The sequence below is a fragment of the Crocuta crocuta genome, unplaced genomic scaffold (assembly GCF_008692635.1).
Source record: "Crocuta crocuta isolate KB4526 unplaced genomic scaffold, BGI_CrCroc_1.0 scaffold95, whole genome shotgun sequence".
Taxonomy (NCBI): domain Eukaryota; kingdom Metazoa; phylum Chordata; class Mammalia; order Carnivora; family Hyaenidae; genus Crocuta; species Crocuta crocuta.
The window spans coordinates 6,614,894-6,638,502 of NW_027530971.1; the positions used below are offsets into that span (position 1 = coordinate 6,614,894).

The 23,609-nt window shown below is 38.8% G+C and overlaps 1 protein-coding gene and 1 long non-coding RNA gene across 2 annotated transcripts in view; one reads left to right on the top strand and one right to left on the bottom strand.

Annotated features, from left to right (window-relative positions):
• Positions 1 to 17,155, top strand: part of KIAA1958 (KIAA1958 ortholog) — a 97,057-nt gene extending 79,902 nt beyond the window's left edge. Inside the window, exons 4-5 of the mRNA XM_077769875.1 lie at positions 2,868 to 3,040; positions 15,279 to 17,155. Of these exons, the coding sequence (XP_077626001.1) occupies positions 2,868 to 3,040; positions 15,279 to 16,085 (980 nt within the window). The 3' untranslated portion in view covers positions 16,086 to 17,155. The remainder of the gene's footprint in view (positions 1 to 2,867; positions 3,041 to 15,278) is intronic.
• On the bottom strand, positions 10,546 to 16,165 carry LOC144236242 (uncharacterized). Its single transcript, XR_013336464.1, has 2 exons — positions 16,028 to 16,165; positions 10,546 to 10,760 (listed from the first exon to the last, which is right to left on the bottom strand). It is a non-coding gene; the product is annotated as an uncharacterized LOC144236242 (long non-coding RNA).
• Positions 17,156 to 23,609: the final 6,454 nt, after the last annotated feature.

The following is a 23,609-nucleotide window of genomic DNA, read 5'->3' on the forward strand; positions in this document are numbered from 1 at the left end:
GTGCTTGCCAACACCTATGCTGTACATGATGTATGTGGTAGCCACGCATCAAGAACCAGGGTAATTGTTCAAATCTGACCATCCTTAGAGTGAGTACCTGACACCATCGATGGGGCCACTCCCCCTTCGATGTCCAGCTCTTCCCAACTTTGAGCTTGGAGTTTGCCTGTTCTCCAATGGAAGGAGAATTCAAATCCTTCTTTAGTGGTCCCCTCTTTGTCCCATATTCAGTTATAAGTTCTTACTTTTGTTTGTTTCTCCATCAGTACAGTCTCGTAAAAATGTCCTCAGCACCATAGCTTTCCCACTTCTACTCAGAATTTTCAAAGAACAGTTTATTAAGTAAATTTAATTTCATCTTTAAATACTCTAATGAAAGAACCGTATATGTCATTTAATCATTTTCACACAGTTTATTTCCCTTTAGGTAAGCAGAAGAGCATTCTTTACCAGTTTCTCTATGTACTAGGATTCTGTTTTCCTATATTTTCAGTATACAGTCTCTGTCCAAAGATAGAAATGAAGTTATTTAAAGCTATGTAATTTTTTTTATGTAATAATTAAACTTAAGCCTCATATCTTACAGTGTTACTTTTTTCTATTCCTATACTGTACTGAAATGATGGGGACTGGGCTGTGTTGCAAATATATCCTGTTTGTGGTTATTTAAAAAAATAAATAAATAGGGGTACCTGGGTGGCTCCATCAGTTAAGTGTCCCAACTTCAGCTCAGGTCATGATCTTGCGGTTCATGAGTTTGAGCCCCACATCCGGCCATGTGTTGATAGCTCAGAGCCTGGAGGATGCTTCAGATTCTGTGTCTCCCTTTCTCTCTGCCGTTCCCCTACTTGCACTCTATCTCTCAAAAATAGATAAACACTAAAAAATAAACAAACATAGTGAAACTGTAGTGGTTGTGTAAATAATTCAGACTTAGTTCTCACTAAAGGCTAATTCAGTTAAATGTTGGGGGTGAGCATATACTGTTCATAAGTGGCTAATATCTAAATTGTATTCCATACTGAGAACTTTATTTGTGTAATACCTGCTGCCTTTGCTGTGGCAGCCAGGACACAGAGTCAGTGGGAGCCAGGCCCACACCCTAGCTCCAGCACTTGCTAACTCTATGACTTGGGACAGCCCAGTGCCTGGCACAGAGAGGACACCTTGGTAAATATTGGATGAGTGATGTATGAAGTTACTAAATGTATGAGGTAATTCAGTTTCCTTATCTGTAAAATAAGTATAGCAACACAACTGCTTAGTGATTACAGATTGTTTATATACCTCTTGGCATATAGTAAGCTTTCAACTAATACTGGATGTAGTAATAATAAATTTTATACAAGAATTATTTCATTAATATCAAGCAAGGCCCAATATGAGTGACCTCAGTTTATGAAGGTGGTGAGAAGAATATGCTTATGACTCAGTCACTTTGGATAGCATTTTTAGCATTATTTCTTCCTCTCTTGCTAAAAGCATCTATTAAAGTAGATTGTGTGTTCAGCAGTTCAACAGCAAACTTAAGAGTGAAGAACACAGTCTCAAGGAACAGTACAAACCAACTGGAGATCTTCTGGACACAATTATATCCCAGTTCTAAGGAATAAAAAAGTAAATGTAAGACACATACTGAGAGAATAAGGGAGTTGGGTTCATGTGAGGAAAGTTATGTAGAAGTGAGCTTGGAATTAGAAATGGGAAAAAATACAGTAATTGGCCCAAAGACCATGGGGAGATTTCTCAGCTTCAGGTGAGGAGGTTGGTGTGGTGTCCTGGGCCCAAGTGGATGCTGGTGATAACAGGAGCTGGTGGTTGCAGGTCCTCCGTGGGAGCACTGAAAGGTGAGGTGAGTTAGGCAAAGTGGAACCCATTTGCAGATCACCTTGGTAATAGCACTAACTTTCCATTTTACTGTTTCTCAGCCTCTTAGTGCCTTGTTTGAACATAGAAACATTCCAAAGAGGATCAGAACCATTAGATAAATTACAGGTTGGCATTGCTTTCATTTTAAGGTGGTCTACCTTGATTTTTTTCTATCCAAAGACAACAGTTTAAATAATTTAAGTTTGGTTTTATTAGATCACAGGGTATAAAGAAAGGTCTAATGGTTGTGGACTTAATTATCTCTTTGGTAGCCAACAATTAAGGTGGACACTTTGAAGAAGACCAGTGTTCATCTGACATAGTTTGACCGTTGCAGTTTATAATCTGTTCCTTCTCCTCTGAGATGCTGTGAGGCCTTCTGGCAGTTCTCCCTTCTTTTCCATAAAATTATTCTCACTTTACCTTCCCTTCTGGTTCTAAGGTAGCTGATGGATTGTGGAGTCAGGGTTTAAATATCTCTTTGTTCATTTGTGAAAAGAATTAAAGAAATATGCCAACACCATTTAATTCAAGGCTGTCCAGGAGAGCACATAAGACACTCTCTTACAGAGAAATAACATCTCTGCATACACTGAGGGTCAAGAGAAAGGATGCGTAACTTGCCTTCCCTTATTTCCTTCTAATTTTTGTTGTTGTTGTTGTTCATATGAATACCTTGTTTTTCCAGTGAAAATTTTAGATAGAAGATTGTTTTTCTGCATTTTTTTTCCTTCTGTTATTGGAACACTGGCATTGGTGCATCAGTTGATATATGGCAAAAATACTGGGGTCAAATGCAAGTTTATTGCATTAATTCCATTCTAGAAATATTGATCCCTACTTTATTTATTCTAATATATGTATACTTAATAGAAATTTAATTTTTTAAAGTGTTGTCTCATAGGAGATTTCTGTTATTTAACATGATTCCAAGATGTAATTCTCTAAAGAAAGGAATGGCAAATTATTTTAATGCCTTTTATTGTTTTTGTTTCTAGCCTATTCTACTAAGCTCAACAAATTTCCTGTATTTAATATTAACGATGACTTGAATGATCTGTGTACCAGTGCAGTAAGCCCAAATACTACCAAAGCCACGCGATATGCCCTGAATGTGTGGAGGTATTGGTGCATGACCAACGGGCTCAAAGATCACACGGACATCACCAAGGTAAGAAACTCTTGAGTCTACTTCTTTCAGCCAACTTCACAGCTTCTGAGTGCCAGACATTGTGTTAAGCATTGTGGGGAACACCAAAGTGTTGCTTTTTGCTTAAGGAAACTTTGGAAGAACATGAAATCGAAAGAAAAATATACACAGTGCAAAGCAGAATTTTATAAGTGTTCTGTGAGTTTACAGATCAGAGATGCCAAAAATTCAGATGGATAAATTAATTTCAGTCTGATGAGACTAGTGAGATAGTTAAAGCTGTGTTTTGAAGGAGAGTTAGAATTTCACTAGAATTGGATGAAGAAGAATCTTCTAGGCTGAGTGACATAAGAAAGAATAAGATTTGGAGGGTAGACATACTTGCCTGCCTTGGAGACTTTCTATATGGGGAGACTGGACTATAAAACTAGATTCTGATAAACCTTTAAATGCCAAACTAAGATCTTATGAATATTGGGAAGCCGTTGAAGTTTTGTTTTATTTTTGTTTGTAAGGAGTAGTTTATCTGAATGATTATTACAGTGGCAGCTGGAAAGGGACTGTCACAATAGGGAAAGGTGACTGTAAGATCTAAAGGGTTAGCCTAAAGGGAAATCACTGAAGTTTTCTTAACAGGGAATAACATAATGAAAGAGATATTTGGGAAAAATTAATTGGAAGTGATTAGCAAAAATTTATTTAGTATTCTTGGTCCTCAATTTCTCCAGTTGTAAAATGAGCTCTTAAAATCTCTTCCAACTTGAAATGTTTGTGAATGGAAGGAAACATTCTTGGGCATATAGAGATAGAACAGAAAGGCGTGGTTTGATTTGGGTATACTGAGTCTAAATCAGACAGATGTCCAAATGGGCATGTCCAATTCCCAGTTGGGAATGTGGGACTTAAAACATGGGAGAAAAAGGGGCACCTGGCTGGCTCAGTCAGTAGAGTATGTGACTCTTGATCTTGGGGTCATAAATTCAAGCTCCACGTTGGGCTTACTTAAAAAAAAGTTTATATTGTGATGAGCACTGGGTGTTATATGGAAACCAACTTGACAATAAACTATAAAAGAAAAAAATAATTTATATTTATATATACCTACACACACAAGCAAGTATGGGAGAGATGTGAAAGCTGGAAGTATAGATTTAAAGGTCTTGCACGTAGAGGTCATATCTGAAGCCCAAGGCAAGTACATCTCCAAGTTCAGGTGTTGTGTTTAGGGCACCAGCAATAGATGAAATAAGAAATCCAGGCTTCTATTTCTTTATTTTTTTAATGTTTATTTACTTATTTTTGAGAGAAGGGAAGAGAGCAAGATTGTGTATGCATAGGGGACGGGCAGAGAGAGAGAACTCCAAGCAGGCTCCATGCTGTCAGTGCAGACCTCAGTGTGAGGCTCCATCTCACAAACCACGAGATCATGACCTGAGCTGAAACGAAGAGTCGGTCGGTTAACTGACTGAACCACTCAGGCGCCCCTTGAGGTTTCTGTGCCTGACAACGTGGGGCTATAGATCCTGTGAGTGGCCTTTCTGCTCTACTTGCAAAAGGAAAGGAAACATCCACAGTATGTGTGTGCGCACGCACACACACACCCACACACACATACACACACCAGCTGAAACTGGAACAGTGAGCAGGAGAACATATGAAAGGCAGGGTCCTCCCTGAGGACATAGATTGATAACATTATCAAGGAAGGGAAGAGACAGATAGATGCACTGAAGAATCCTGGATTTAGGAGAGGATACTAAAAGGAGCTGTAAGAGGCTCTAGGCTCTCGATTTGGCTCCTCACAGAGTCATATGCTAATAATTTTTGAAGTGAAACACCCAAAAGGTAGGGGCTTACTTTTTTTGCAGATTAAAGTCAACTAAATATGTGTTCATTAAAAAAGGAGGGGTGTGCGCCTGGGTGGCTCTGTTAAGCAACCAACTTCTTCTCAGGGCATGATCTCACAGTTCATGGGTTTGAGCTCCGCAATGGGCTCTATGCTGACAGCAGAGAGCCTGCTTTAGGTCCTTTGGCTCCTTCTCTTTTTGCCACCCCCTCTCTTGCACTATCTCTGTCAAAAATTTAATAAACATTAATGGGCACCTGGGTGGCTAAGTTGGTTAAGCATCTGACTTCAGCTCAGGTCGTGATCTCACGGTCTGTGAGTTCAAGCCCTGCTTCCGGCTCTGTGCTGACAGCTCAGAGCCTGGAACCTGCTTCAGATTCTGTGTCTCCCTCTCTTTGCCACACCCCCCTCAAAAATAAAAATGTAAAAAAAAATTAATAAACATACAAAAAACAAAAACACCAGCCACTCAAGGAAATAGATCACCATGAGTGAGGTTGCATAGACACAGCAAACAATAGATTTAGATACCAAGAACTTGAGATAGTAGATTATAGACTAATATATATGAAATATTTACAGAAATGATAAGAATTATAAAAATGAGCAAGCAACAACATACTTATCAAAATAATTTAGCAGATTTGGAAATAACAAAAAATTTCCACTTGGGGACATAACGAGGCCCAAAATTACCCTTCTGGTATAACAACTAGAAAACTGAGCACAATATGTGCAACAGATAGCAACAAAGCCTTTAGAGACAGGTAACATAGGAGAGTACTGAGAAAGGTCTTGTATCAGATGTTAATAGTTAGCTGGAGGCCAACTTCTGCTCTAATCCCACCCAGCAAATCTTCAAAGCTAGACCCAGGTGCATGACAAGGTGCTAGCATCACTAATAATCAGGGAAATGAAAATCAAAAACCACACTGAGATACCACCTCACACCTGTCAGAATGGCTACTATCAAAAAGACAAGAAATAACAAGTGTTAGTGAAGAATGTGGAAAGGGAACCCTTGTGCTTTATTGGTGGTAATGTAAATTAGTGTAACCACTATGGGAAACAGAATAGAGGTTCCTCAAAACATTAAAAATAGAATTACCATATGATCCAGCAATTCCACTTTTGGGTATTTGTCTCAAAAACAAAAAGATCTATGCACCCTCATGTTCATTGCACCATTATTTACAATAGCCAAAACATGGAAGCAACCTAAGTGTCCATCAATGGAGGAATGGATTAAAAAAAAAAATATGATGCATATATACACAGTGGAATATTATTCACCTATAAAAAAGAAGGGAATCTTGCCATTTCCAACAACATGAATGGACCTCGAGGGCATTATGCTAGGTGAGGTAAGTCAGACAGAGAAGGACAAATGCCATAAGATCTCACTTATATGTGGAATCTTGAAACAAAACAAAATAATAACAATCACAAAAGCCAAACTGAACTCATAGACAAATAGAAAAGATTGTGGTTGCTGAAGGGGAGGGGAAGGGGCATTGGGAAGGAGAGTAAAATGGGTAAAGGTGGTCAGAAGGTTCAAACTTCCAGTTATAAAATAAATAAGTCATGGGAATGTGATATACAATTTGGTGATGATAGTTGATAATACTGTATTGTATATTTGAAAGTCGCTAAGAGAGTAGATCTTAAAAGTTCCCCCACACAATACAAAAAATTTAACTATGTGTGATGATCGATGTTAACTAGTCTATGGTAATCATTTTTCAGTATATACAAATATTAAATCATTGTGTTGTACATCTGAAACTAATGTAGTGTTATATGTCATTTGTATCTCAATTTTTTAAGTAAAAAAAAAAAGTCAAGACATAGAAGGATTGAATGATCTTCAAGTAACTTAACTGTGTCCCAGAACAAAGCTTAAGAATATTTATAGGAACATAAAAATATCTAGAAATAAAGTAATAAAATTCACAATGTCTATCATCTAAACAAAAATTATCAGACCTTCAAAGAAGCAAGAACATATCCCTTAAAAGAATGAATCAATCAAAACCAACCCAGATCTAACACACATTTTAGAATTAGCAGACAAGACATTAAAGTTATCTTAAAGAAGATAAACAAATGGCCAATGAGCACATGAAAAAACACTCAACTTCATTAGACATCAAGGGAACACAAATCAAAACCACATGAAATTCCACTTCACATTCAATAGAAGACTACAATAATAATAATTTTGTAAAAAGATAATAACAAGTGTTGGTGCAGATGTAGAGAAATTGGAACTCTCTTACACTTCTGGTGGGAATATAAAATGATGTAGCTGCTTTGGAAATAGTCTGGCATTTCCCCAAAAGTTTTGAACGTATAGTTACTCTTTCACCCAGCAATTCCACTCCTATGCATATATCCAGAAAATTAAAAACATGTATCCATAAAAAAATCTGAGTTCTAGCACCACATTGGGCATATTTGCTGTAGTCTTATTCACAATAGCCAAAACATAGAAACAACCCAAATGGTATGATCAGATGAATAGATAAAATGTGGCATATCCATATAATGGAATATTACTTGGCAATAAAGATAAATGAAGTACTGACAGATGCTTACAGCATGAATGAACCTAGAAAATGTTATACTAAGTGAAATAAGTCATAAACAAAAGGACAAGTATGTGTTATTCCATTTATGTAAGATATCTAGAAGAGGCAAGGTCGTAAAGACAGAAGGTCTGATAGAGGTTACCCTGGGCTGAGGGAGGAGAAAATGTGGAATTAATGTTGAATGAGTACAGTTTGGAATGATGATGAAGTTCTGGAAATTAATAGTGGGAGTGATTGTGCAAGGTTATAAATGTACTCAATGCCAATGAATTGTATATTTATAGATGATTAAGATAGTAAATTATATATGTTTTACCATAATAAAAACATAAATCAGTACAAATGTACCTACTTTACCTTTATTAATAATTTTAAAATTCACCTGTTCTCACAGACCCCTTAACAATTTCTTCATCCCTACTAAACTTTTCTAGGCTTGAGGGTCTTGTCTTTCAAACTTAGTGAAGTCACTACAAAGACAGTTGTCTGTTACTTGGAACCTTTACATTCCCATGCAGGAATCCCTGAAAAGAACCTAATTTCTCCACACTTTCTAAGGATTAGATACATTTTGCAACCCAAGTGAAGAAAATGTCCCATCTGCCCCATAGAATGTACCTTATCACTACTGCACTAGTATTTCTTAGTCTGCCCTGTGTTACCGAGAGGAATAATGGGTGAGAAAGAAGATGTATTTCAGTCTTCTGTAATCTATTCACATGGGTCACTCAAAATAAACATTTTTAATAATAACTTCTTAGGAAAGAGGCCAATATCTCAGAGGATTAGCCAGTATTTAGTAAAAAGAAGGAATTATGGCATTCAAATCTGTATTCTTTAATCTTACCTTCTTGGTCTTATACATATAAGCACCATGCATGTATGCATATGCATGGGAGAGGGGCAGAGAGAGGGGCAGAAAGAATCCCAAGCAACGCAGAGCCCGACACAGTGATCAAACCCACAAACTGTGAGATCATGACCTGAGTTGAAATCAAGAGTCAGATGCTCAATCGATTAAGCCACTGAGGCACCCCAAGATATTTTTAATCTAGATGTGTCTTTAAAGATAGAGAGAGCTGACAGCAGACAAGGTAGGTAACAGCTCTTTTTTTTTTTTAATTTTTTTTTTTTTTTTAATGTTTTATTTATTTCTGAGAGAGACAGACAGCATGAGCAGGGGAGGGTCAGAGAGAGGGAGACACAGAATCTGAAACAGGCTCCAGGCTCTGAGCTGTCAGCACAGAGCCCGATGTGGGGCTCAAACCCACGAACTGTGAGGTCATGACCTGAGCCGAAGTCGGACGCCCAACCCACTGAGCCACCCAGGCGCCCCGGTAGGTAACAGCTCATGATCATGATTTGGTAGCTGGTAAGCCTCAAATTTAGTTGTTTGTTCAAGGGAGAAAGCAAGGAGTCAAATTAGACTTCAGAATATCATCTAAATAATTGAGGTGTACCCTCCAGTCTCACTCTGTTGCCTACTTTGTGACTTTCACGTAGTGTTTTTCATACAAATTATTTTCACAGGTGTGATCTGATCATCCCTGACCAATCTCCCTCAAGGTTACTATCTCAGTGACCTAGACTCACTTGTTGGAAAATAGAGCATCTTGAAGTTCCACACCTATCTTTCTTTCTGAATAAAGTAAAATTTGGTAACTGCAAGAATGAAGCCATTTTTGTTGTCAGCAATGGTTAATTCAAGATTCATTTTATTTTCCTAGAAGAGTGCTTATAGTTCATAAGCATTTCTCCACTTTTTTCATCCTCCTAGATAAGATTATCCACAGAGGGATTTGAGACATTTCCCAAAAATAACTCTTGGTTGGCTAGTCTTATAACTCTTTCAAGTGTAAAGGATTACTGTGTAGTTCTGGAACTTTGGGATTTACCATGAAAGTCAGATTTTTCTTATTCTGTTCTTTCTGGGGTCATCTGCCCCATGACCATGCTCTTACTTCTCTTTGGTCATTTTGACATCAAGGAAACCAAGTTTATAATCCATGGCAAATTTTGACATGGTATATCTATGCAGAGTTATTAATGAAGAAAAATAGTTTCATGCGATGTCTTTTTATTTTTTTATTTTTTTAAAATATTTTTATTTATTTCTAGGAGAGAGAGAGAGAGAGACAGCGTGAGCAGGGGAGGGTCAGAGAGAGAGGGAGATACAGACTCTGAAATAGGCTCCAGGCTCTGAGCTGGCAGTCAGCACAGAGCCCGACGCGGGGCTCGAACCCACAAACCGCGAGATCATGACCCAAGCGAAAGTCAGACACTTAACCGACTAAGCCACCCAGGCGCCCCATGCGATGTCTTTTTAACAAATTTAAGACCTGGTAACCGGGACAAATAACCACCAATCAAAATTCAGTCTGAGAAAACTAAGGAGGCAGCCAACGTGGGACAGAATGAATGGTTTCTTATGCGCAAACAATATAAATTGTGTGACTTGATATGTCTCCAGGAATTGCTTTTGCAGTGGTTTTACTTTGAAATCTGTGGTATTCTATATAAGTCAAGAAAAATATTCTGCATCTTAAGTAGTTTGGCTCTCCTGACTACAAGGTAAATTCATTGACTTAACCATGTTTATCAGTTCACTGTGGACCACTGATGTATTGCAAGCCTTCTGCTCTGTGTTGAAGACCCAGTCATGTATAAGATGTTGTTCTTGCCTTCAGGGAGCTCTCAGTCCATTTTGAGAGGCAGACATATAAATAGATAAGAAGCTCTGCAATATGGAGAAGGCCATAATAAGTGTTGTGGGATCCTAGGTGAGAGAATAACTTTGCTTAGGGAAGCTGGAAAAACCTTTATGTAGACAGCATAATTTGAGTTAGACCTGAAGTAATGAATAGATATTTTCCAAATAGAGAAAGTTAGAAGAAAAAAGCATTCTGGGCATAGGAAGTAGATGTGCAAAGACTTAGAGGCATAAGAGCACCTGGTGGTTCCTGTGAATGGCACAGATTTTAGTGAGGCTGGAAAGTAAAGTACAAGGAGAACAGCAGATTAGGTTAGAGAAATAGTGTGTGTACGAGTTCATGATAGCTGCATAACAAACCACCCAGAAGCTTAGTGGCTTAAAGCAACATTCATTTTATTTGCTCATGATTCTATGGGTTGTTCTCAGGTAGGTGGTTCTTCTACTGGTCTCACTTGGGGTATCTATCGCGTGGGTGCAGGGTACTGGATGGGAGACAACTTGTCTCTGCTTCACATGTTCCCATGGTCCAACTGGGCTTCCTCACTTGGTAATATCATGTACTAAGATGATGAAAGCACAGCCTGTTAGAACCTATAAGGCCAGAGCACATGAAACCATCATCTCTTGAGGCCTAAGTTTGGAATTCACACATTGTTACTTCTGCCACGTTCTTTAGTCAAGATAAGTCATGGCTAGCCCAGATTCCAAGGATGGGAAAACAGATTCCACCCCTTGATGGAAGGAGCAGCATTCCAGAGGGGTGTGGGAGGGGAGGAGTTGTGGCTGTCTTTGCAAACAATGTACCAGAGGGTGAAAGCAAATTATAAAGACTGGCTTACAAGGTGAACAGTTTGAAATTCATTCTGAGGGCAACAGGAAGCTAGCAGAGGTTGATTTGTTTGTTGCCATATTTTGTCTTATTTTAAGTACTACAGGAAAAAGATATTCTGCTCAACATCCCTTATTAAGGAGCCATTCCTCTCTTCCAGTCCTGATGGTTACTGAAGAAGCCATCATGTTAGTACAGCGGCCTACCTTTTGGTTGGTTGTTTGGATCAGGAGTGGACCAACCAGAATCTTTTCTTTAGATTTTTTGTTGTTGAAAACGAGAGTTGGAACACTGCCAGTACCTGAAGCTGTAAGATGCAACTTAGGGGGTGCTGAGGGGTTATGTGGTAAGCTGTGTAAAGAAAGCTGCTCTGCACAGAGAAGCAGAGATGGGAGAAGAGCCCTGATGGTCTTGGAGTCTGCTAATGCTCACATCCCTGCATAGGCTTGTTCAAATTTGGTTTATCTCTTGCAACCAAAGGAATCCCAACTAATACAAAGAGAGGTTAAAACACGCAAGTAGGGAGTTGCAACTGACAACATAAAAATCTGAAACCAGTTGAGTTTGGGAGTCATGGTTGTTTTAACTGGTTTTTACTGGTATGTAAGAAAGCTGTTGGTTTTCATATTTTGCATATAGCTACCCCACTGATAGCTTTTCAGCTGAATCTCTTGGAATTTCCTAGACCAACAATCAGATAATCAGAAAACAATTATATTTTATCATCTTTCTTTAGTATATACACATATGCATACATACGTGTGTATGTGTCATATTTTTTCTTGTCTTGCCTGGTTGGCTAGAACCTCCAGAACAGTGTTATATCACTGTAATTATATTCAGCAAGTCCATCCTATTCCTGATGTTATAAAAAAAATTCTAACATTTACATCTTAGGTATAATTTTTATAGTTCTGGTCTGTAAAATACTCTTCATCATAGTAAGAGGATTGGATTTTTTTCTTCCAATCTAAATTTAATTCAAATTCTTAAAAATTTCAAATGGATATCATACCTTCAAGTCATTTTTCAGTGCTCAGCAAGTCCATGTTACTTTCTCTATGAGTAAGTCAATGATATTAACCTATTTATTAAGATCAAATCATCCTTACACTCTGCAACAGTCCCTACTTGTCTTGGTGTAGTATTGCTTTCCTGCAGTTCTGAATCTGATTTGATAATATAGGCAGCCCTTGTTTTCCGCGGCACCATGTTAATTGCTGTTCGTGCATATCAGAGCTGTGTATTGGAGCCTTGTTCTCACTTTGCACGCTTCTAACATGCAGACGCCTTATTTAACGTGGCACTGTGCAAAACAAACATTGTCTGTTTACATTTATATTTGTATGCTTTTTTATATATATCTGCTAGACTTGGATTGGAGAAAAATGAAGAACCTTTCTTTTTCTTATGCTCCAAAACTGTTTAAATACAAAAGCTGAATAGACTCCATAAAGCCATCTCCTTCGGAGTGATATACATCTCTGATGATCATTCACTCTCTTTTGGGGGCTCTTCAGATCTTTTACCTCTTACTGAACCAACTTTGGTAATTTACATTTTGCTAGAAAATTATTCAGGTTACCCAGATTTTCAAGTTAATATGTACAAAGTATATAACGTTCTTTCATATTACTGATTCATTTTCTATAGTTACTGTTTTTCGCATTCCTAATGTTGTTTAAATGTATATTTCCTTTCTTCTTTCTTTCTCTTTCTTTCTGTCAGAACCACTAGAAGTTTGTCAAAGTAAGTCTCTTCAAAGATTACATATTTTCAGTTTTTTAAAAATTTTATTTCTGAGACAGAGAGAGAGCATGAACAGGGGAGGGTCAGAGAGAGAGAGAGATACAGAATCTGAAACAGGCTCCAGGCTATGAGCTAGCTGTCAGCACAGAGCCCGACAGCTCGAACCCACAAACCGTGAGATCATGACCTGAGCCGAAGTCGGACGCTTAACTGAATGAGCCACTCAGATGCCCCCATATTTTCAATTTTTTAAAAAATTTATTTTTGAGAGAGAGTAAGCGAGCATGGAAGTGGGAGAGGGGCAGAGAAAGAGAGGGACAGAGGATCCAAAGTCTGCTCGATGCTGACAGCAGAGAGCCTGATGTGGGCTTGAACCCATGAACCATGAGATCATGACCTGAGCTCAGTGGGTTAACCAACTAAGCCACCCAGGCACCCCATATTTTCATTTCTTAAACTGTTAAAAAAATTTATTTAAGTAATCTCTACACTCAACATGGAGCTCAAACTCATGACCTGGAGATCAAGAGTTGAATGCTCTTCCAACTGAGCCTGCAAGGCACCCCTACATATTTTCACTTTTTAATCTATCCCAATTTATATCTTTTCTAGTTCATTGATTTATGTTTTATTTTTTATTGATTCACACTATTGTTTTAAGATTTTTTAAAGTTTATTTATTTTTGAGAGTGAGCAAGCAGGGGAGGGGCAGAGAGAGAGGGAAAGAGAATCCCAAGCAGGCTCTGAGCTGATGGTGCAGAGGCTCAGTCCCATGAACCATGAGATTATGACTGGAGCCAAAATCAAGAGTCAGAGGCTTAACGGACTGAACCACCCAGGTGCCCCATGATTCACTCTATTGTTTTTTCATCTGGTTTACTTTCTCTAGCTTTTTGAGCTAAATATTCAGTTTGCTTATTTTCAAGACAATTTTCTAACAAAGTTATTCAAGAGTATAATGTTATGAGAGTGTATTTAGAAAATATCATGCGTTTTGATATGGAATGTTTTTAGTTTGGTTCATTTTAAATCTCTAGCTCAGTTCTTATTTTCTCTTTGACCCACAGGCTATTAGAAGAATGAATGTTACCTGTATAGTTTCTACTTTTATTATTTAAAAAAAAATTTTTATGTTTTATTTATTTTGGAGAGAGAGAGAGATCAACGAGTGGGAGAAGAGCAGAGAGAGAGAGAGAGAAAGAGAGACACAGAATCAAAAGGAGGCTCCAGGCTCTGAGCTGTCAACACAGAGCCCGATGCAGGGCTCGAACCTACCAGCTGCGAGATCATGACCTGAGCTGAAGTTGGATGCCCAACTGACTGAGCCAGCCAGGCGCCCCCAGTTTCTACTTTTAAAAAGTTTTCTGTTGGAGACTTTTTATCTTAGGATGTGTATATGGCCTGAAATGACTATGAGCAAAGTCTGGTTTTCTCTGTCTAGCTCCTCCTTGAAAATAAAGCTCTCTCACTGGCCAGGCTTCCTTTTCCTCCCACTACATCCAACTGAGAAGCCCTCTCTAATTGTCAGTGCAGTCATTAAGCTTTTCATATTTTTTGAAAAGGCATGGATATTGCAACCCTATGGGTCATTAAGCCAGTGATCTTTCCGGACCTATTCAGATATATTCAAGTGAGAAACCAAGGTCATTAACTTGCTCTGCAACCCAGACATGCCCATCGCCTTTCCCTAATGGCATGGTGTTTAGTGCCAGCAGAACCCAATTATATGCACAGATTTTGAGGAAATTAATGCTGGATGATTCAGAGTTTGCAAATTAAGTTCACAAATTCTTCAGAGAGAATGGTTGAATTTTCCCAAAGGAGAGAGAAGGAATGATTTGCTAGAAAAGAGAAGAAAGGGGGCGCCTGGCTGGCTTAGTCGGTTAAGCGTCCGACTTTCGCTTGGGTCATGATCTCGCGGTTCGTGGGTTCGAGCCCCGCGTCGGGCTCTGTGCTGACTGCCAGCTCAGAGCCTGGAGCCTATTTCGGAGTCTGTGTCTCCCTCTCTCTCTCTGACCCTCCCCTACTCACGCTGTCTCTCTCTCGCCCTCTCCTAGAAATAAATAAAAATATATAAAAAAAATAAAAAATTAAAAATTAAAAAAAAAAGAAAAGAGAAGAAAGGGCTTCTGGAGAAGAAAGGGCTTCCAGAGAGGAACAAAATAGTGAAAGTTACAAGGGCGAATAATAGTAACTAGTATGCATATGAATATTTATGTATGTACACGTGTATATATGTTTTTCACTGTTGACAAACCCTTTCACAGACTCTATTTAAGCATTACAGTAATCCTTTGAATAGGTCTTGAGTATTATGTCCCATTTTGCTGCTTGAAGCATTTAGGTTCCAAATGTGGAACCGAGATCTTCTGCTTGAAGTTCTTTCACTGCCTCATGCTGAGGAGTCAGCCCTCTTGAGGCCACAAAGTGTCTTGTCCACAGCACAGCCCCTGGTGAGGATCAGGAGAAGAAAGGGGTCTGGTTCTTTGGGTGTCCCCAAATGTGTAACCTCAGTGTTTGTCTCATTTGAGATCCCCGCGGCGAAGCTGAACGAGCTGCTCGAGAATTTTTATGTCACCGTTAAGAAGAGTGACGGCTCCGACTTCCTGGCCACCTCGCTGCACGCCATCCGCCGGGGCCTGGACCGCATCCTGAAGAATGCAGGTGTGGGCTTTTCCATCACCAGCAGCACCTTCAGCTCTTCCACCAAGAAACTCAAGGAGAAGCTGTGGGTGCTGAGCAAGGCAGGGATGTCAGGTGCTCGTTCTCGAAATATTGTCTACTTCTCTCTTTCTGATGAGGAGGAGATGTGGCAAGCAGGGTGTCTAGGGGATGACAGCCCCATTACTCTCTTGTCCACTGTGGTCAAGTACAACAGCCAATACCTGAACATGCGGACACTGCAGGAGCATGCAGATCTGATGTATGGTGACATTGAGCTGCTCAAAGACCCACAAAACCAGCCCTATTTTGCCCGGACAGACAGTGTCAAGCGGGAGAGCCGGAGCAATTCCACTAGAGTATGTCATGGGAAAATCTACCATGAGCATTCCAGGGGACACAAACAGTGCCCTTACTGCCTCCTCTACAAGTACATGTACATCCACCGGCCACCCACCCAAATGGAGGCCAAGTCCCCTTTCTACCTTACAGCCAGGAAGGAGGCCACAGACATGGGCAGCGTATGGTATGAGGAGCAGAGGATGGGACTGCGCTCTCTTCGGGGAATTGTCCCAAACTTAGCCAAGAAGGTCAAACTGGAAAACTGTGAGAACTTCACCTTTGTCTCATTTACTCAGGTCTCCAGGAGGCTTGGCTCCCACAGTTGCTGTCAGTGAGTCTTCTCTGGGTCCAGGCCACTGCCCTGCTTACCCTGATGGGCAGGAGCTCCCTCCAGCAGCTCCAAGGCAGCAGGGGACGATTGTGATGTCAAAATCAGGCTGGTCTCTGTCAGTGTGACCTGCTGTTTCTTTGACTTTGGGTTTGTTTGTTTGTTTGTTTGTTTTTTAACTGAAAGTAGATGAGTCTGGCATTTTATCTAAATGTGTGTCACCTTTGTTAAATTATAGAATCTAACACAATGTATAATTGTTACATACACAAGAGTGGAGGAAGTTCATTTTTTCTAGTGCCTTGTTAGCACAGATTTTTCTCAAAAAAAAAAAAAAGAAAAAAAGGAGACTGTTTAAGTAGTCATTAAAAACCTCCCAGTAGCCTAGTAGCTTTAGAATGTTATGAAGACTATATATACTTCGTTGAATTACACTCACAATAAGGAACTGGAAGGAGAGAGGCAGACATGTTAACTATTTCCAGGAGAAAAATTACACTCGACACTCCTCTCTCTATTTTGTTGATGGATGACTTGGTTCTGCAGAGCAAGCAGCTTTGGCTGCTAGAAGCTTGGGGGGGCTGCACTCAGTAGTGCTGATAAAGAGAGGTGGGGGCTACCCTCCCTGCTGTCAGCACAGGGAACAACTTGATCCCGGCATCAACAGAGACAGTTTTAATTTTATGGAAAAAGATTAATGCACCAGAAGATGTTTATGAGAGCAAGGTTTCCGGTGAACTAGATGGTTTGTACCATGAGGGAATTTCCAGTAGTGAAAAGAAAAAAAAAAAAAAAAGTAGCTTGGGAAAGCAATCTGTGATCAAAATAAGAAAACCTCCTGAAGCAGAAGTGCCTACGTTTTATTTCTCAGTATCACGTGAAAGCTATTTTCATCTGATTGTTTTTTTGGAATTGTTTTTAATCTGTTCTTTGTGTCTGTCATACAGTTGTTCTGTCAGCATCTAGCACGGGATCTGTAAAACGACTAACGGTAATTTTTCGGCTTAACCAGGAAAATCCAACAAAGCAAGCGGCGAAGAAAACCCCAAAATGTGTTTATTAAAGAGCTTTGAAATATGTTTGTCAAAGTATGACTTTCTCAGCCACAGTAGATGTCATCATTTGAGGTTGGCACCACTGCTTGGGACGTGATGACGTGGGCAGCCTACCAGGTAAGCAGGCTCAGCATCGTGGACGTAGTCGTAAAAACCAGAGCACGATGACAGAATGTTAATGCAGTTTGAAATTATTTCACTCAAGTAAACGTCAACCTGACCACATGCTGCTGAAACATCAGCAGAATTTTCTAATAACTACTCTGAATGATAAGTGAAAAAGGAGCCCAAAGAGTGGTAATTAAGAATAATAATTTCCAGAAATCTTTATTTTGTATTTGAGGAGAGACTGCTGCAGCTTTATACCAGTATGCTCCTGCGTGTGCTTTCTAATCCAAAATTAAAATTCCAATATAAGTTCATTTTGCCAGACTCCTAAAATCAGTCCTCTTTCTTTTCCAAAACATTATTTTAGTATTTATTCTAATTAATCGTTCTTAAATATCATTCACCAGTCATTGAAATACGTACTACTTCCTTTACCGGAAAAGACTCAGCCAATGCTGCCTTAAGGTTTAATGTTTTTCCCTTTTTAGTTAAACTGCACATTTACAATTTTGTTTACTAGTTGATCTTTCCTGAATATGGGTTCACTGGGGTATGTCTCCGTGTATATAAATAACAGGCAATACTGAATAATCAGTGTTATGACTTGATATTGCATATTGTTCTGTTGTGATTTTCTATAGTGATTGAAGGGTTTTGCTTAAAAAGAGACACAAAACATTAGGTATAGTTTTCTTTAGTTTGCTAAACACCCAAAGGTTGTTCTGTTTGTGGAAAGCAGATGGTCGTATTTTCTGTCAGTTCTGCACCTAAACAGAAACCCGTGTGAACTATTGGGCAGACAGAGCCTGCAGCCCAATTGAATAAAACCTCCATCTTTATTTTAAATAGAATTGAGATGTCGTCGCCATTAGGAATCACTAGGATCATTTCAGATTTTAACATTTCCATAAGCAGCAATAACTGACCCAGAGGTTGTCATCTTTCTGTTGAGAGTGGCTTTTCATCAGCTGAATAACCACCTCTGCCTCACATTTGTTGCTTGTCACTATTTGATATGTTTTAAATCCCCAAAGTTCTGAAGTGAATGATTCTAATAAAAAAATCAGGAGGTGGAATCTTCAGTGCTATCTGATGGAATGAAAGAATTGTATCTCAGCATCCTAAATGCCATGCATTACATGCCTCCCTTGGGGAGCACAAAAGTGAGAAAGAAAACACATTTATCAAGCACTCCTCTGTGCTACCCATTGTACTAGGTGCTTTGTTATGTATTTGTGTTAGGGGTGTGTGTGTGTGTGTGTGTGTGTGTGTGTGTGTGTGTGTGTGTAACATATACTTTAAATTTATATGTGGTAACACCTGGTAGACCTGCTGAAATGGCAGAGCACCTGTTCCTTTATATGGCCATGTCCATCCTCAAAGGATCTGAAGTGGGGGCAGAGTAGCTAGTTCTCTTTGGCATTCTGCCTTTCCAGCCAGCTCTAAGTCATGCCCACTGGGAACACCATGATTTTCTACTCTTGCCTAAGCCAGAAGAAAGGAGAATCCCAAAAGAAGGAAGGGGGTGGAAATTAAGGGCATTTTCTCCACTTAGCTATTTTACTCAAAAGTGGGAATGAAGAGCAGGAATTCACAAGCTCACCTAAGCACAGTTGTCTCTGGCTCTGCATCAGGAACTGTGGGGCTGCAGATATTACGGAGAGAGTACCTGTGGAGTGCTTCGGACGAACTCTTGCCCACAGCATCTGCTGCATCTGCTCTTAATTGAGCCCTGCTTGCTTGGTACCTCCTCTCCAGAGTCTAGCAGTTTTCCCCTTTGTAGTTTATTCCAGCAGAGATGATAGGGGGTCAGCTTGAAGGGTATGAGCCCATTAAACATAAAGGGTTTAATACAGCACTAGGCACATAGGAAGCATGCAGTATATGTTAGCTATTTTAGCTACAATTTTGGGAATGATAATATTCAACTAATCTGCATTACATCAATTATTTCTTCCATTGTGGAGATTCTCCCTCCTTTAAACTGTTAAACTTGAAGAGGAAGCCAAACCTGATAATCTGGTCACATTTATACCCATAAATTCTACCTCCAACACAGCCCAGCCCTGATACCTCAGCTGTAAGCAGAAACTTGTGAAGAATGGAGATGCCTTAAGAGGCTTTATGAAAAAGCTTTTGCATTGTTTAGTGTGTTTGCAAAGGGGAGTAATATGGAAGAACCTAACCAAAGTTGTAAAAGAAATGGCCTCCGTGGCTGTGTGGCATTTTCCAGCTCTGCATGGATTATATGCTGTATTAGTCTGCCCTAACTGATAAATGGTGTTTGAAGAAATGTGAAATTCTATTACTTTGATTTTTATTTAAATTCGACCTTATTAAAAGCATCAAGCACTATACCACTCTCTCAGCGTGTTCATAGACCATCATTGGGAGAATCTGGACAAAATAACCTTCATTTAGAAGCTGGAGCCCTTTTCTGTAGTAAGAAGAGGACTTGCTTGGGAGCTCCTTCACTGCTCACTTGGCAATTCTGGTCTCACTTCTATCAACTATAATAAAGTGGGATTGTTGGAACGGATCATCTCCAACATGAATACAATTCCTCAAGCTCATATAGTTAGGAAGTGGCAAAACTTGGAAGCAAGATTCCCAATTCCTCAAGATCATATAGTGAATCTCCTAAATTTTAAGAAGTTTCTCACTGTACCAGAACACTTTCTTCTGGAATAACAGTTTTCTTGAATTTTCATTTTTCACAACTTCTAAAATTATTTTTTCCTATTTCTAGGCAACAAAATATTGATTGCTTTTCTTAGTCTAGGCTAATGCTGGCCACATTTTAGTTACTTAAAGTAAACAGGATGTTTAAATATTGTGCTTATCAACATGCATCACTCTGTTGCTTTCACTGAAATCTGGATTGCTAAACCTTGTTGAGCTAGTAACCTGTTACCTTTAGGCACCAATAAATGCAGATTACGAAGACCTCAGAGTTACCTCATTTTCTCTATGTGAGCTCCAGTTTCATCTAAGTTAAGGCCCATGCACATTTAGAAACAGATAGCAAACAGTCCTGAACAGAAGAAAATATTAAAAGTTTCAAATTCACATATATCTTTAAATGTTTTTGCTTTGGGATTGAATGTTTAATGCTCTGTATCAGGAGAAAAACATTCACTTATATTTAGTCAGTGTTCTTACAAATCTTTTTTGTTTTTCCCCCCATATAAATTAATCACCTTAGCAAAATTATGAGTGGAGGGAAGAGATTGCGGGTGACGTGTGGCCGAAATCCCTTTGTGAGAGAAGAGGCCATGTGGGCATGTGGGTGATTAACTTATCTCTGGGAATTCCTATGTGTTCTGTGTCCATGACTCCTGACATCACCTAATTTTCCAAAATTCGTTTGAGGGAGGCTGCCCCTCCTTCTGGCAAAGTTTGCCTATTATTATGATGATTTTGAGTGCTTCCAGTTCTTTACAATCCAAGGAATCCAGAGTTGCTTCTCATGTTTAGTTGTTGATCAGAATCAGATTTCTATGCTCAATTAAAGTGCTTTATTATTTATCTAATGCAGTTCATATAGAAGTTAATAATTTCAGGAAATATTTATTAAAAAAAAAGATCACTGGGTTATATTGGATGCATATTGCTTACATTACTATTAAGAGCATTTATATAAACCCCCATTGAGATGAGATTGGGCTCCTAAATATTTTATGGTCAATATAACTGATATGATTAATTTGTATTTAACTATAGTTATTGTTATGGTTCAAATAAGTTTCTAGGCTCAAATAAGTTTCTAGAAGGTTCACATTTGACTAACATTATGGTAAGTGCTTCCTCCCAGCTGCCTCATATTCTCATATAGCCTCACACCAGCTCTGCAAGGTAGGTCTAATTATTCCCATGATACTTATTGAGAAACCAAGGCTCAGAGAAATTAAGTAAATTTCCCTAATTCTCACAGAGCTAATAAGGAAAACTTAAGTTTAAACCCAGGTCTTCTGACCACAAATCCAGTGCTCAATCCATTAGAGAAAACTTCCTTCTTTGGGGACACAGAGGTCCACTTATCACAGAACTTTTAAAAAATTAAACATAATTTCTGTTTGTTTGGGAATACTTCATTTCCCCAGGCATACTGTGGCATAGCTTGTATGTACTCTCTTAGTAATCTGTTGGTCATTAGTATGATTCAATAGTTTCTGGGAGGCGTGATGGTTTTCTGTGAACTTTCTACATATTGAAAAGTTTCTGTCTTTATCCAATAAATAACTTGTATTACCTATTATCTAACCCAAAGGGTAGATGATCATGCCAATTTATTCTAATAAAAGTCCAGTAGTTTACTTACTGCACTTGTTTTGACACTGTTATCACTGAATAAAATATAAAGAACTACCTAACCTATGTCACAATTATATGCTCATGTTTTTTACTTTTGCTTTTTAATTTTGGTGTCAAAGGATTTTTATAATCCTTAGGGTTAAGCACCCTCATAGCAAAATATACTTACCTTAGTCATTTGTCTTGTATTCTTCTTTCCTTTATTAGGGCATTTTTATTTTCTCGTTTGAGACTTAAAAAACAATAGGTTATAAGTACCTCTGAGATCATGTAGTCAAATTCCCTCATTTTACCAATAAAGAAATTGAAACCCAGAGATATTTACTGGGCCATCCAAGATCAGCAAGACAGTAATTAGATTCAGGACTAGAAAATTAATCCAGATCTCTTTCCTCCATACATAGCTGGGAAGATAGGGATTTTTAAAAATTAATTATTGAACTACATCTTGCTGTCAGAAGCCTCCATTGAGCTCCTAACTTCCCAAAGAAATACTCATAATGACCTCAAAGAAGGCCAAAGCTCAGTTCTAGAATCTAGAAGGAATTGGTACAATTTATGAGGCATCTAGTGGTGGACAAAGCAAAATCTTCCAGGTTGTAGCTCAGTACTTTTTCTGGCTTCATGTCATGAAATGGACACACTGTGAATTTAAAAATTTGAAAGATATCTAGTAACTCATTGTCTTCACCAACCACATCCAGCCTCCTTGCTCAAGATCAGATCTCCCAAGCCAGAGAAATAACTGACTGATCCTTCCTCTTGACCAGGAGGCAGACCATGAAGGTTCTCAATTGCTCCACCCTTCTCCCTGTCCCACCGCCTCTTCATCTAGTTCACAACTCCAAACCCTCAGCTAAAATGTGAGCAGAAATCAGAAAGATCTCTTAGAGGCATGGTGCATTCTGCGAAAAAAAAATGTCCTTTAGGTGAAGACAGATACAACTAAGTAGCAGAACATGCAAATACTATGATTTTTCACGTATAGTATTGGTTCAGAGAACCAGGAAACCAGGAAACAGGAAGGAAAAGGATGCCACTTCAATAGAAAAGAATTAAACTTGAAATTGGACTTGGAAGCATGTACATCTCCTTACCCACCACCACATATATCCACAAAATAGAGTTGACAGACACTCATGTGGACAACACAGCCAAGAGTAAGTTCTGCATCTGGGCAGAGAGGACCATATGTAAGGATGAGTATAGAGAAAAAAACAAATCAGTGTATATATACATATAAAAAATGACTGAACCAAGTAAAATAAACAGCTTCCAAAAGCATTTGAAAATGAAAGTGGTCTCCTATAAGATACAAGAAAATTGTAGGCCTCTTCTTGTTGTAACTGAACAGAATTGCTTCTGTGCAGCAAGTTATGTCAGAATGGGACTGGGTTCAGAGAAAAAGGTGATAGAATAAAATGAAAAAGAAGAGAGCTTAGAAGGATTTCAAGGAAGCTAAAACACATCAGATCCGCACTGGAAGCAGAAAAGAACACGACTGAGCTTGGAAACACGTAAATCAATAATACGAAGGACAGACTTGAGATTTTCTTCCTTTGGCATTCCAGGCCAAAAATAAAATAAAATAAAACCAAAGAGACCGGTACCTAAGCACATTCTGGCAAAAATGTTAAACTACCAAGGACAGAGAATGAAGAATCCTGCAGGCATATCCAGCCAGAAAGTCACCAGTTGCCTCTCAGAAAACAAAAGAGCTTTCTGGCTTCAGCCTTTTATTCTATAGCATCAAATGCCAGGAAACAATAGGGAATTTTGAGGAGAAACATTGTGGAATTTTGGAATTTGATCCACATTAAGATACAGAAAGGATTTTTAGTTATGACAAGCATTCAGGAAATAAACCATCTATGTACTATTCTAACCTACACAGTTTGGTTTAAAAAAAAGCAATTTTTCTTAATATAATTTCAAGGGACTCTGGAGTATTAAATATCAGATCATTTACCCACCAGAAGAAGGAAATATATGCTTTTAAATAGGTAATATGGCTAGAAGCCACATATCTGAAAGTGCCCTAGGTCCTCACATGA